Raw genomic sequence first — 16,152 nt, forward strand, 5'->3', positions numbered from 1 at the left:
ATATCCGTCCTGCGCCGTGTAGTATAGGCTTCAGCCTATCAGAATGCGGCGATCCCAGGCCAATCAGAGGCCGGGGATGGCCGATCTCCTTTACGGCGCTGCTGCGCAGCAGAGCCGTATGATGTAAACAGCGGGGATTTCTTCCCCGCGTGTTTACATTACGCGTCCGAGCCGCGATCGGCGGCTCGCACACTGTTCACGGAGACACCCTCCGTGAACTAGCATGGAAAGGCCGCTCGATCGAGCGGCCGTTTCCATGGGAAACCACTAACGACCCACCGACGCCTATCGGCGTTAGGCGGTCGTTAAAGAGAGTCTGAAGCGAGAATGGATCTCGCTTCAGACCTCATAGCTAGCAGGGGCATGCGTGCCCCTGCTAAAACGCCGCTATAGCGCGGCTTAACGGGGGTCCCTGTCCCCCCAAACCCCCTACGTGCAGCGGGGGAGCGCTTCCTGGTTGGGGCAGGGCTAACCGCCGCAGCCCTGCCCCATGCGCGTCTATCAGACGCGTATCTCCGCCTCTCCCCCGCCCCTCTCAGTCTTCCTTCACGGGGGAGAGGCGGCGATGCGCGTCTGATAGACGCGCTGGGAGGCAGGGCTGCAGCCGTTAGCCCTGCCTCCAGGAAGGATATCTCCAGCGACCATTTTCCGACCAACATTTGCGGGGGGTGGGTTGGGGGTGAAGGGACCCCCGTTATGCCGCGGGATAGCGGCGTTTTAGCAGGGGCACACGTGCCCCTGCTATATATAAGACCTGAAGCGAGATTTAGTCTCGCTTCAGTGTCTCTTTAAGTGGTTTTAAATGTTAAGATTTTTGCGACAGTTTCTCTTGAAACAGTAGATTACCCAGTTGTTTGTTTTCTGAATAGGTCTTTTCAGTACATCTTTTCTGAACAAACCTACTGTCAGATTTCACCCCTAGTATAATTGGGGAGTCATGATAGGTTCATATTTTAATACTGGGCCGGATCACTTTATTCCTAAATTTTCTCCTAAGAGATCGTTTTTCATCTTCTGTTTAAAAGAACTTTTGCACTCTGCAATTGAAAAAGTACGAAAAATTCGGTGAATAAGAACTGTAAAAAATATGAGTATTCTCTTGCTTGCTGGCTGCCTAAAAGGCATTGTATTTATAATGTGACTATATCATCTAGGAGAAAACTAAAACCCATTGTTTTTGGGCTAGTAAAACATTTTATCGCTGTTCTCCAGTTTAACCACTTCACCACTAATGGACCAGAGCAAATTTCATACTTCAGCGCTCCTCCCTTTCATTTGCCAATAACTTTATCATTACTTATCACAACAAAATGATCTATACCTTTTTCACCACCATTTAGGCTTTCTTTGGGTGGTACATTTTGATAAGAATTCTTCTATTCAAACTGCATTTAATGGGAATAAGGAAAAAAATGGAAAAAAAAAATGTATTATTTTTCAGTTTTTGGCCATTTTTGTTGTAAAATAAAACTTGCTACTGTAGATAAAACCCACACATTTTATTTGCCCATTTGTCCCAGTTATTAAAACATTTAAAATATGTCCCTAGTAAAATGTATGGCGACAATATTTTTATTTGGAAATAAAGGTGTATTTTTTTCAGTTATGTGTCCGTCGCTAATTACAAGCCCTTATTATTATTATTATTATTATTTTGTACAGCGCCAACATCTTCTGCAGCGCTATATTTGCAAAAATAACAGTAATATATACCCTCATGACATACATATTAAAAAAAAAGTTGAGTCCCTAAGCTAACTATTTATGTTTTTAAGTGTTTTATTTTGGTAACAATGGGAGTGGAGGTAAAGGGTTAATGGGGATTTTATTTATTTGTATTATGTATGTAGGTGTAATTTTACTATTTGGCCACTAGATGTCTCCACCCACTTTATTCCTGTGTACTGTGAATGTACACAGGAAGTGTAGCATGTGTGTTTTCACTTTCACTTTCTCGATGACATCCGGCATCTCATTGATGCTGGTGATCATTGATCACGGGCACTTTGATCAGTGACTGGGAACTGTATTCGGGGATAACTAGTTAAGTTGCGGTTATGGAATTATATTATTTGATTTAGACACAGGACTAACTTATGAGGCAAATTTGCCTGAATATCCATAGTTCTAGTCACACGTTTGTTTTTACAGTTTGACATTTGAAATCCAATAACATTTTTGAAAAATTGATAAAAAACTGTATTCCTATTTTATTTATCCTTATCTAGAGGTTTTAAAGACCATGTTCACCTTCAGTCAGGCCTTTAAACAGTCAAGAGGGTTGATTCAGAAACCTTACTTATTTCTCACCTTGTGGTATGAAACTCAGCATTTCTTCTTTGCGCTAAAAGATTTTTTACAGCAAAAAAGGCACTACCAGGAAAAACACTGGTAGCAGAACAGCATTCAAACAGTTACACAGCACTTTCTTGTTCATTGGGAAGCTTAGTGCTGTTGCTGAACTTGAGGAAGTGAAGTGATTACAATAGACGCTGATAAGAAAACAAACACGTTATATAAACACTGCTAGCAGGCTGAATACAAGCCAAAAGTGTACGCATTCTCACTGGATACATTTGAATATGTAAATGCAGCAGTTATGCAATAAATTACAATGGCATCTTTCAGTACAGATAAACTGATAAGGAGAGATAAATCAAGGGAATCAAGAGTTAAGTTAGATAAATCAAGAGTTAATAAGTAATGGTGGCCACTAATGATCCAATCTTTTTCATCCAATCTTACCAAATCTATGTAGTAGAAGAGTAAACTGATGGAATATATTAATTGGATACTATAGGCAGTTCCCTTATATTAGATAGAAATGGTAAGATTGGTTGAAAAAGATTGGATCATTAGTGGCCACCATAAGGTAAGATAATATGACAGAATAGCTTTGTGAATCAGCCCCAACGCCCCTTATGCAATTCATCTTTTCTCCTATGTTTTATCCTAGCTGATAATTTAACACCCAGGGACCTAAGTTTTCTCCTAGGCAATATTTTTTAGACTGAGTGGTGTTTTCACGCCTGGTAAGCCAGTAGCAAGCAAGAAAATGCTTAGAATAATTTTGACAGTACTTTTGTCACCTACTTTTTGTTACTTTTGTAGAGTGCTGAAAGGTTTAATCAGAAGATGAAAAAGTACTTTCTAGGCCAAAACTTAGGAGAAAAGGTTACTTGAATAAGGGTCAATGGGCCCATTCCAGTTTTTTTCCCCCCTCCAAGGAGATACTGTACTTTTTAAACTTAGTTTAAAATAATTTTCCAGCACTCTGCAATTAAAAGGTACCAAAAAGTATTTAAGAAAGTAGTCAACATTATTCTGAGCACTTTCTTACTAGCTTGTGGCTCGAATGCCATTTTATTGATGTGAAATATCACCTAGGAGAAAACTTCAGAGAAAAAGGCAATTGGATCAGGCCTAATATGTCCAAAACAAATGATTAGCTAGACCAGAGGTGCCCACACTTTTTCGGCTTGTGAGCTACTTTTAAAAATTAGCAAGTCAAAGTGATCTACCTATGTACAATTTTAGGAGCACACTTGTATATACAGAATGGAAAATATAGTGGGGTCGGGATCTACCATGAAGGCCTTCGCGATCTACCGGTAGATCGCGATCTACCTAATGGGCACCCCTGAGCTAGACTGTTGGCTGGGGGATTCCTAGTAGTAACCATAAGCATCTGGATATCTGCTTCACCTCACTGTATGCGATACAGAAAACAATGGCCTTTATGCAATTCATTATATCTCCTAGGCGATAATTCTTCTGCAATTAAGAAAGTACTAAAAGGTAGGTGGAAAAAGTACTGTAAACATTATTCTGAGTGTTTCCTTACTTTCTGATGGCTTAAAAGACATTTTACTGATAATGCCTCAATTCACTAAGCTTTATCAAACACTTTATCAAACGTTTGATAATTTACCTCATGGGTAAAATCTAATTTTGAATTTACTAACGTGTTACTTATTTGTTAAATGTTTTATCGATAAAACGTTCAATAGATCTATAACACCTTAGTGAATTCAAAATTAGATTTTACCCATGAGGTAAATTATCAAACGTTTGATAAAGTGTTTGATAAAGCTTAGTGAATTGAGGCCATTGTGTGAAATGATCACCTAGGACAGAACATAGGACAAAAAGGGAGTTGCATAAGGCCTCATATATCTGAAAAAGCAGAATGCTGTTACACTGATATATAAATATAATTCTTTTATTTTGCTTTGCAGAACAAGACATGTTGCAAACCAGACCTATTCACTGGTAAGTAGTATAAACATAAATCAGGGAGAGGAAAGAGTTTACAATGGGCAAACACTGATTAAATAATTTTAAGTGAATATTGTAAAAAAAAAAAAAAAAAAGCAATTTTATTCATTAAGTTAGGTTATTTTCACTACAGTTCTCCTTTAAAGTGGACCTGAACTCTAGCACAGGACCGAAGGAAAACATAGAGAAACGCGCCCTCTATGTATTTAGAGAGCCTTTCTAATTCCCTCTCATCAGAGTCTAATCACAAGTTGTAATTTGATCCCTCAGCTGTGTCAGCTGCCACGGCAGAAAGGTTATTTTGAAAGCACAGGATGTTGACAATATGTCTGCTTCCATAAAAGCAGGAAATAGATACGCTGCAGATTTATTGCAGGATTTGTATCAGCCGTAACAAAGAAATGTTTTTCTTTAAAGGATATTATGCTGATGCTTATCTTTTAGAGCAGAGAGGAAGTCCTGAGTTCAGGTCCACTTTAAGCTTGTCTCTCAAAACTATCTGGCCGCATACTGAACTGCTTAAATTATCTGCATATTGTTTTATGGTGCTCAAGCAACATGGACAATCACAATTAGTAATAAGGTAACCATGGTGACATATTCATGACTGGATCTGTAGGCATGTATTCTGCGTAAAGTGCACCAGAAGTGAAAAAAAGAATTAAAAAATAGACACTCGACTCAGGAGAGGGAAGCCTGTGGATAGTCCAGAGGCTTTCTGGATCATCGTAGATCCCACCATTCCAGTCCTGGGCCCTTCTTTATGTAGCCAACATTGAATATATTCCCATGGCCGTGCTCCCGTCCAAGTATGAGCTTATTCGTACTGGGCATGCTCGAGTCTGGTCTGCACATGCCCAGTAGAACAAAGGTGATTGCACACATCTTTTTCCATCCATGCACAAGCTGGTTTCGTTCTTCTCGGCATGTGCGGACCTTACTTGCATGTGGCAAACCTGTAATATTACTATTCTATGTCTTGTACAGTTTGAGGTTTCTGTAATGCATCATGTTTATTTTATATTCTGTTTTGATGCCAGCTATTGTAATTGAGATCTACTATCGTTGATGCATCAGATAGCAGTAGGTGACACATACTGAGTTGTCTAATTACGTGTTGAAACAATGGCCTTGCTGGAATCTTATGTAGCATCAGATAAGATCATCGTGATCTAGGCTTTTCTGGAAGCTTCTGTGTGCCTATAAGAGCCAGGTGAGCTGTGTTGAGAGGGAGAATTGTTGTTGGAGTTGTTAGTGAGCAGATCTGCTGTTTATGCTTCGATGGAGTCTTGGAGTTTTACTGCTGCTTGAGATGGAATTTTTTCTGCTGCTTGGAAAGGAATAAATGAGTTATCATCCAGTTGTCGGTCTGCTCGTGGTATATGAACCCTCATCCCGTCACAGCCAGTATGAAGGAGCACAAGGAGCTCAGTTACAAAGAAGTGGCGGCTACCTGGCAACAGGGATGGGCTCCAGTAGGATCTGGGAAACCTCTGGACCATCCAGAGGTTTCCCACCACTTTGGTATGTATCTTTTTTTCTCTCACAAGTTTGCTTTAAAGCAAACCTGCATTGGAAATGAAATGAAATGAACCAGGGGTTTCTAGATGCATGTCAAAAATGAGTGAACTCAATAAAGCTAAAACAGAAATTCTAAATGTAGGATGCACACCAGAGACTGAACATGTAATCAGAGAACATGTACATTTATCATGGAGTGACCATACAGTTAAAGGATACCCGAGGTGACCTGTGACTTAATGAGATAGACATGTTTATGTACAGGGCCTAGAACACATAACTATGCTGTTCCTTTTTTCTTTCAGGACTGGGTCAGACTACAGTGTGACCTTCACTGATAAGAAATTACAACTATAAAACACTTTCCTAGCAGACAATGGCTTCTGAGAAAAGGAAAGAGATAAAAAGGGTCAATAGTTCATATATTTTAGCGCTGGCATGCTTCAATTATTGTGTCATTAAGCAAAAACTATAAAACAGTAAGAACTTAAAATGTAAATTTACATCTAAAATAAAACTGTGGAATATCTTAGAAAAGTCATTTTTAGGAGACGGATCATTCGTTTATTTTCACCTCGGGTGTCCTTTAAATATTTGACAATTTATTTAAAGCTAACTTTCAAAACCTCATGACAGAATGTTAAAAGCACTTACTCATGTGGGACGGCCCATGTTTTAACATTATTGGCAGAATTAACATAATTAATATGGTAATATTACCCAAATTGTTGTTTGTTTCGCGGGACATCCCAATAACCCTCCCCAGCACTTGGTTCAAAAACTGGCATAAAGCCTTCCAAAACTTCATATGGAGCCTACACAAATGAAGAATAAACTATAACCTGGCTACAAGGGGGAGGAAGATGGGCGGCTTATTGACACCCAATATACAAAACTATTATAACATATACACTTGGAGAGAGTCTTGGACTGGAGAATCAAAACCTCCACCAATTACACAAAACAAAATTGGCCCTAGTAGGAGGAGGAGGATTGCGAACAAATAACCTTTATGGGGCATACTGTGCATCCTCCAACCCCTTGATAAAGCCTACTTTAAAAACATTACACATGATGGTTACATAGAGAAACTGATTCATCTCCAATTACCTCACTGAGAGAGAACCAAGATTTGAGATTGAGATGAATATGAAATTCACAGGCGAATGGGGTGATCAACAGGTCACTTTTCTTGACCTCAGTAATTAGGAAGAGCTCGGCTACATACCCGGTCCTGCATTGCTCCAGCTATCATCCAAACCATGTCAAGAACTCTGTCCTATATAGTCAATTCTTGAGAAAAGGAACAATTCCAAAAATGATGACTTTGAGACTCATTCAAGTGAGATGTATGATTGTTTCCTAGAGAGAGGGTACAATGCGTTTGAATTAGAACAGGCTTTGGAAAAGGTGCGTCCCCAGATCTGAGACCCTAAAGAGTAGTCAGAGATAGCTTGATGACAAATTTACATTTGTATTTGACTTTTCCCCAATGTCAGGTAAAATTCATGAGAGCATTCTGAGGATTTGGCACTTACTAGAACAGGATGAAAGATTAGGTCCCAGGGTGCTACAGCCCCCAATTATGTCCTTCCGACAGGGTAGTACCTAACCCTAGGTTCCATGTTAAGCACTTTGAGTCCTATGGGAGAAAAGCGCTATAGAAATGTTATTGTACTGTATTGTATTGTATAACTCAAAGTGAATTTGTGAGGCAACAGCCTCACACATGGCTTGATGGTCGCAGACCCCGTGGTTGTTTTCAATGTGGGCATTGTCCCACATGTAGTCATGTGCTAAAAAACAACAATATAAGGTTAGGATCAGTCCATTTCCAAATTAAGGATTTCATCACATGTAGAATCGTGTGTAGTCTATGCTCTCCTATGTCCTTGTGCATATTTTTACATAGGGAAAAACCACACATCCAATAAGGGAACGTCTGGTGGAACATGTAAGAGCAATCAATAAAGGTGAGGGGGGTGTTCCCAAATTGGTTCAGCACTTTTTGGACAACTACCACAGTGATCCATCCCACCTGAGAATGGTGGGTTTGATCGCCATGCGAGTCCCCAGGAGGGGAGGTGATCGGGACAACATTTTGTCTCATAGGGAATCCTATTGGATCTCGAGTACTTGTGTTCTTGGAGAAATAGGTGCATGGGAATTGGCTTGTTGGTGGGGATGTGTAGGGGAAACTTTTGAAGCCACTGTAAATTTGTAGGTTTGAATCAATTGTTTAATTGCTTTTGCCTTTAGATGCCAACTTTAGTTCCTTAAAAGTATTTATATGCAATTTTGATGCCCACCCCTTTAACCACCTTGGCAGTAATGACGGGCTCAGCTTGTCCATTACTGCCATGGTGGATTTCTCAGGCCCTGGGGGGTCTTCTTTTTTACCAAATTTTTGGAGGGGGTATAGCTAGCACTTGGCTAGCTACATCACCCCTCCGATTGCTGCCGGCCCGCTCTCGTGCCGATCGTCGCCATAGCAATGCCTGAAGCTATGGCGGAAGTCTCGGCCATCGCGGGATCGCAGCCAGGTAAATATCACCGGTGGCGATCGGAGGGGGACAGTGCCGGGGACTTGGGGGGGAAAGTGTAGCTAGCCTAGTGCTATCTACACTAAGTTAAACCAATTTTTTTTAAAAAGCCATCCGCGGCCGCACGGCCACAATAAATAGAATGCCAGGGTGGTAAATTACCTTGAGTATGTTGTGTTTGGCCTGTCAACCCGTTGTTCCAGTTGGGGGAGGAGTTATAGCCCCTATGGATGACGTGCGCTACTGTATCCTGCTGCATATTTTGTGGGGGATTGTGTGGCGCACGCCAATCAGGCAGTTTCTGCCCGTTACTGTGGTAACGCCGCAAGCGGAGTCTTCGCTTTAGGGCTTCCGGGTTCCAGTCACTCTCCGTAGTGACGTCTGTGCGCACTGAGGCAGCGCGGCCCGTCAGCAGAGAGGAGGGGCGGCACTTCCTGCAACTGGACCAATGAGGGGAGAAGGCTGAACAGAGGCGTGTACTTATACACGGTCTGAACATGGTGCGGCGTGTTTTCACATAGCCGCCGTGTAAGCCATAGTATCCGTGAACAAGCACCAGTGAGGTGTGAAACAATTGTTGAATCATCCGTGGGCTAACTGTGTGTGGGTCATCAGACTGGTGAAGTATCGCATTTCTTCTTATGTGAACTGTATTGCTGTCTACATATCCTTTATCACAAGTGGATTAAATAGTTGCCACATCATCGGTGCCCATGTGTTGTTTTGCTGAAGTGGAAGATTGCTGATCTTGTTTTCTTGCACATGGAGGCACGAATGTCTGGTGGCGTAATATCCTTCTTGTGATTAACCAAGTGATTGCTTAGGAGTGCGGGGATTACTGTTGTCCTTTGAGAGGCGTGTTAAAAACATTACACATGATGGTTGCATAGAGAAACTGATTCATCTCCAATTACCTCACTGAGAGAGAACCAAAATTTTCCTCCTACATCAACAGCAGCGTGGTTTAAAGAAAAATAATTTGTGTAGAGGCTCATACCATCAATCTTAGAGGCGATAGAGAATTAGGGATACCCAGTTTGCTGGAAGACTGCAAGCAGTATAAAAAAATGGGGGCTTGTACAAGCTCAAAGTTACCTGCACAAATTAGAAGAAAGAGAAGGACAGTAGTGAATGTTTTTGAAAATCATATTCTGCTTAACAAATATTTGGAAAAAAACACTATCTAGTCTATTTACATTTTTAAACCTTGCCGAACACAAACTTCCCCCCCTTTACTACTCCAAATGGGAGCAAGAGGTTAACCAACCACTGGACTGACCTCAAATATGGTTAGATAACTGGAAAAATCACGACACAATACTTCAGCAGACTCAGTTGGTTTAAGATGATTACCAGGTGGTACTTAACTTCAACCCAACTGAATAAGTTCCCACATCAAGGAGACAAGTGTTGGAGGTGTGGGCAGAGGGGCGGGACAGCAATACATATGTGGTGGTCTCGCCCACCAGTGGAATTCTTTTGGAATAGCATAACTGAATTCACTCAAAAAGTTGTGAATGAGAACTTTAATCTAACAGAGGTAGAAGTCGTCTTCAGTATTGCAGACAGAAAAGATTATACGATTAGCACACTAATAAAAGGAATTGGTACATTAGTCGCTAAAAGCATAATAGTTGATAACTGGAAGAATGCAAGACCACCGGGGGTAGAAGAGTCGATAGGAAAAATGGATGTAGTATGTGAAAGGGAGAATTCAATTTAAAAACAACTGTCACAGGAGCCCTAGTGGTAAGACCGCGAAATGCCTTCCAAACGGATCGTGCGAACTCTGGTCGCAGTCAATGCGTAGGAACCGTTGGGAATTGGCCGCAGACAAACCAGAAGGGAGCCTGTGAGGTACGGTAATTACAACTTTTTCACACTATTTCAGGGTATCTGCCACCACCTCTGTTTTCTAAGACAGGGGAACTCACTAACTGGCTATTTCTCCACCTGCAAATAAAACGGTTAAAACACGCTGTATTCTGTCTAGCCAACAACAAACAATAGTAGCGTCTCTTCAGAGACCTGGGATCGGTTTCTGTGTATGCTGAATAATAGGGTAGCTAGAACAACAACTGACGATAGCGTTGGTTTATTGCAAGCAATATAAATAATTAATATATACAGACAATTATTAAAATCAACAATTATTGAAACATTAATAGCCAGTATGAAAAAATAAAAGAAAGGGAGAAAAATACTTAGTTTCATGAAAAATGTCCTTTTGTGGGAAAATCATCAAGTCCTTGATTTCAAGTTCCGCAGAGTTCTTTGTTTCAGCTAAGTTCAATCAAAATGGCCACCACTTGTTCCTCACGGTGGCCGTGTGTTCATGAAGGTGGAAAAATGGAGGAATAAAGGCCCGCCTGCCAGCCATGTGCTTTTGATGAAGCTGGTTTGGGGGTGTGGCAATGCCGGCCCCCTCTGAATCACCCACCAATGACCGTTCATTCCCTCTGAGAGATTTTAGGTTTTAAACTTACAAACTGCCGTACCTCACAAACTATACCCATTATATTTAGGGGGATAACAGATTAATATTTGTCGGAAAATACAGATTAATATGACATCAGACATGGCTAGGGCAGCGGGTTCAGTTCTTGAGAAGGGTCATACCTCAATAACCGGACGGACTATCACAATGAATTTCATATCAGCACGATGGCCAGATTTTACCGAATAAGACTATATGAATTTCATAGCTGTGCGATATTCGGTTTTCGTATACCAACAGGAAATCATACCACCCAGGCTTTCAGATTGGCCATTCATCGGTGCCAAGAAGTCTGGGGGAGAGGTAATGAAAGATAAACATTCTAAGCTAATTAACACATCAAAAGATATCCTGCATCTAAGTCAGGGGCAGAGGGGAAAAACTTGTACTTTAAAAAAAAACAGGAATGTCCGTTCTGATTCCTGTAATGGCTGCACAAATTTAGCCAGACAGCGATCAGAAATTGGACTGCGTGGCTCCTTCCAATTCGCCCGCGTTTCTCACGGCTGTTCCGTGACAACAACCATGCAGAATTTTTGCATGGAGGCCTAGCCTCCCACCCCAGATATAAATGGTGTTCACTAATAAACAAGGTCTGAGGGATTGGAAACAAGCTGAATATATATGGGAAGGAGAAAAAGGAGAGAGAATAGAGTGCCTCTATGGTGCAATACCTTGAGCATATTGCAAATTTATGCGACCTTTACGTGCATTTGCAAATTGCAAACAGAATTAAAGGTATTGCACCATAGAGGCACTCTCTTCTCTTTCTCTTTTTTCTTATACACACACTAGTCAAATCCCACTGCTGTTAAAGCTGCACTGGATGCTACCTTTCCTCCTTTCACTGTCTGACACTGGCATTGGAGAACTGATTCCCTTTTTACATAATATCCTATAGTCCTGGTTGTAACATGCAGCACGCATATATTTGTCTATAGAGATGGGAAGGAGAAAGGGGAAGTTTCTTATGGAGCAAATGTTACAAATCATGGAGTATGGTTTAGGTGAAGGCAAGAGAGGCAACAGTGAATGAGTGTCTAAAGGGGACGTCTGTTGTGTTGTCATGGCAAGAGTGGGGCAAGAATGGATATGTTGTAAGTTGAAGTTGTGAGAGAAAAGTAAATATATAACATAGGTTCATACAATTAATAAATGTTATATAAGAATAATGGTGACGTCGTGAGTGTTAAAGTGGACCTGAACTATTGCCCAGGGCCGAATTTGTGGGAAGGCCACCAAAGCACAGGACTGGGGTGATTTTAATATGCTGCCTTCCTTGGGGCGGCCGCGGGTGACAGATTAACTGACTGCACCTGTCACCCTCCTACATAGGCTGTCAGCTGAGCCGCCCGCCCCCCGCTTGCCGCTGTGCTCTGTGTGTGCGATGTGAGCAGAGTCAAGGCAGGTCAAGTGGAGGCGGCCGCGGCTGTAGTTACCTAGTTACGAGGAGGCGGGAGCCCAGAGGACTGGGGAGATGGTGGAGGACGGAGCCATGCGATATGGTGGGTAGGTACTAAGCTGCTGCCCCTCTGCACTGGACTCGAGCGAGCCTGCCTGCATCTGGCCATTAATACAAGGCAAACTTTTTCGCTCTCCAATGAGTACCAGGCAGCTCCGAGCTTCTAACTTGTGGCGGAGAGAGCGAGGGAGAGCACATCTTGCTACAGGGCGCCCCCGCTGTCAATCAGTGACATCACAGCACAGCGCTGGTCAGGAGACTGGGATGGGGAGGTCTCGCGATGCCGCTGGGGCTGATGGATCCATGTGAGCCTTAGTGCGCAGGCGTGCTGGAGAACAAGACCCCCTTCCCTAATTCTTTGCTGCGCACATCCCTGGCTCCAGCTTAGTGTCTGCACCCACCGCCCTGCCTGGCTGCACCTTCAGACTTGGCTGTAAGTTAAAGTCTGCTGCAGCATCATGTCTGTGTTTCAGAGTGACTGTATAATCAAATGTGAAATAATTGCTGGGTGGGGATGTTTACTGAGGGCCCCCCTCCTTTTTAGAACCTAAATGTTAACTTTGTGTAACTTATTAATATAAGTAACTTATTAATATATTAGGTAATTATGTATGCGGGGGGGGGGGGGGGGGGGCTTCTTACCACTCTGCAGCTTCGTCTCCTGTGCTTCATATCGCGCGTCTAGTGTGCCTTTCAGCACAAAGCAGACCTCTGATGGGGTCAAAGGTTAGAGGTCTCGTAGCTGATGATTTTAATGGGATAAAAGCTAAGCTGCTGGGAGGATAAAGTATCTGTTCCTTCTGCCCCGTGTTCCAATAAAAAAAAGGAAAAAAAAATTTGCATTGTTTCCCCCCAATCCGTTCACCCTTAAGGGGCCCATACACCTAACGATTTTCCCGCCGATATACAGCAGATTCGATCGCTGTAATCGAATCTGCTCTGAAATCGTCGCGCAAACGCTGACAGAATGATCGATTTCCGTCTGAAATCAATTGTTCCCGTCGATCCGTCTATGTGGAAGAGTTTTCTTGATCGCCTGCGGGTCGGGAGTGCGTCGATAGCGACGTTCGAATGCCTGACAACTGATGCAATACAGCGGAGATACATTACCTGTTCCGCCCGGCGCAACTCCCCCGGTCTCCGCTGTCCTATTCTCCCCTCTGGGCTCCGCTCCGAGCGCCCTCTACTGTTTAAACTTCCCCTGGACTGGAAGTTCAGTGAAGCAAGCCAGCCAGACTGGAGACCAGCGCGGAGAAGAAGACAGCGGAGACCGGGGGAGTCACGCCGGCCAGATCAGGTAATGTATAGCTGGCGGGGAGGCTGCGGTGGCAGCTCCACAGAGTGGGATTGGTTTCATGCTGAAATCGATTCACAATCTGTTTGCAGTAAAGGCAGCCATACGATCCCTCTCTGATCAGATTCGATCAGAGAGGGATCTATCTGTTGGTCGAATCTGATGGCAAATCGACCAGTGTATGGCTACCTTTACACACACTATTACACAACTACACTTTATATACACCCACATTATTACACACACACCCTCCTTAAAGAGACACTGAAGCGAAAAAATAATATGGTATAGTGAATTGGTTGTGTACTATGAATAATTACTAGAAGATTCGCAGCAAAGAAAATATTCTCATACTTTTATTTTCAGGTATATAGTGTTTTTTCTAACATTGCATCATTCTATAATATGTGCAGATTACACAACACTCAGCATTCAAAATGAGTCTTTCAGAGCAGTCTGTGAAGTAATGACCTCTCCTCTAGCAGAGAAAAAGTAAACAGTTCACTTACAGTTGAGATAATAAAAGTCAGATAACAGCCCTCTCCACGACTAAAGGCCCATACACACGTCGGATTTCCATGAACGACGGGTCGTTTGAACGTCCCGTTGTTCGCCCGCTAAATCGGGCGTGTGTACAGGCTGTCGTTCGCTTGATAAGGGCGAGTTGGCGGATCGCTCAAACTCACCCTTATCAAGCGAACGACAGCCTGTACACACGCCCAATTTAGCGGGCGAACGACGGAACGACGGGATGTTCAAACGACCCGTCGTTCGCGGAAATCCGACATGTGTATGGGCCTTAAGACTTAGTCGGAGAGCTTAATGGCTTGTTTGCATAGAGATAACAACTGCAGTTTCTCAACTCTTCCTGTACTGGAAACAATTAGACTGATGTATCTGATCTTAATGTTTTATTTCTTAGCTGTACTACACATACAAATCATAATATCATAATTTTTTTTTCGCTTCAGTGTCTTTTTAAGGCCTGAGACACACTGTAGATCATGCTTTGATCAGGCAGTATTGTGTTTGTGTTAAAAAAAAAAAAACTTCCATTGACTTGCATACAAATCGCAATTGTGGCGCAATCGACAAATCAAAAAGTGCTCTACATTGTGTCTCAGGCCTAAAGCAAAATAAAAATACATTTTTATATCTCTATACCTCATTAGTGGTACACCACTGGATAGTCCTGAGATTTCCCACATCTTCTTACACCTCACCATTACAGCACTCAGTCCCTCTCTGGGCAAATTGGTTTCCTCAGTGTGTAAGTGCGGTCGTGCCGAAGCACCATAGTTAGCATGAGCGATTAAGGTCCATGCATGCTCAGTAGAACGAAGGTGACCCTACATGGCTTTTTCCCTTTATGCACAAGTACCTTCATTCTACTGGGCATGCAAGGACCTTACTTGTGCATGCCCAGTACTGACACACTAGTCCATGGCAGCGCTCACACACTGAACGAATGGGCCCAGCACTGGCATGATGGGGTGCAAGAAGCCCTGGGAAGCCTCAGGACCATCCAGAGGCTTCACATTAGTGAGGTGCCTATATATGTATTTGGATTCTCTTCCACACCTTCCACAGGAGCACTAGAGGAAGTGGCAGCTTTTAGTATTTGCTATGCTGCCCTTACAGCAACACGGCACATAATGGGCATGTGGCAGTTAACGTGCAATATGTGTTGCATGTGTGTGAGGGAAAGAGCTGGCTACAGTGATCTTATAAGTTCCCTCTGGAGTACATAGAGGGCTATGCTGCTGTATAGGAAGTGTAGCTTATAGTAAAGGGTACTGCTTCCTCTAGCGCTCCTGTGGGAGGTATGAAAGTCATTGTAATGTTCCAGTGTTACTTCCAAGGCCTCCCAGGGGGCATTATATTTAACCACTTCACCTCCCTTGCTACGCTTATCTACTCCCCACAAAACTTTACTTGAAGCTCAGGGGAGTAGATAGGCGTACTTGTGGTAAACAGTGTGCTGTATGCCCAATAAGCTATCTGATTATGTATATAGGGTATCATTTTAACCGTGACAAGTGAGAGAATCGATTTTGTGTTGTTTGACAACTGAGGGCTAAGTCATGTGATTTTTTTTTACCGGAAAACTGAATGAAAAGCAATAAAACTGTTATTTTCATGTACTCTATACCCCTAAATAAATACTTGTAAAAAAAAACAAAAGTGACAGGCAGCATTGAAAAGAGAATACATAGTTACCCTGGGGACTTAGCTTTTAAAATATGTATGCCATGAGAGTGTATTACTGTTAATCATGAAGATAAGGGCTTCTAATTACTGATAGAGTACAATGAGAAAACAAAAAACACAAACCAGAAACTAATATATTATCGCCATACATTGTACTAGGAACATTATTTAAATGTTGAGATAACCAGGACAAATTAGCAAATACAATGTGTGGGTTTTACCTATAGTAGCATTGTTTATTTGAAAACTATAGTGGATGGAAATGGAGAAATAGTGTATTTTCTTTTTTTTTCTCATTTTTCCCTTTAAAATGCACAGATAATAACATAATTACTAAAAGCAAATA

At 42.3% G+C, this 16,152-nt stretch overlaps 1 protein-coding gene across 5 annotated transcripts in view; it reads left to right on the forward strand.

Moving 5' to 3' along the window:
- The window catches only part of LOC137538867 (transmembrane protein 272-like), a 168,285-nt gene that overhangs the window by 132,999 nt on the left and 19,134 nt on the right, over positions 1-16,152 (forward strand). For 4 of the 5 annotated variants that reach the window (XM_068261254.1, XM_068261251.1, XM_068261253.1 and 1 more), the window contains one exon: positions 4,239-4,272. In XM_068261254.1, the coding sequence (XP_068117355.1) occupies positions 4,239-4,272 (34 nt within the window). Of the gene's footprint in view, positions 1-4,238; positions 4,273-5,540; positions 5,803-16,152 lie in introns of those variants that run through there. The other variant, XM_068261250.1, reaches the window with a different exon arrangement.

The sequence above is a fragment of the Hyperolius riggenbachi genome, chromosome 11, assembly GCF_040937935.1.
Source record: "Hyperolius riggenbachi isolate aHypRig1 chromosome 11, aHypRig1.pri, whole genome shotgun sequence".
NCBI classification, from domain to species: Eukaryota; Metazoa; Chordata; class Amphibia; order Anura; family Hyperoliidae; genus Hyperolius; species Hyperolius riggenbachi.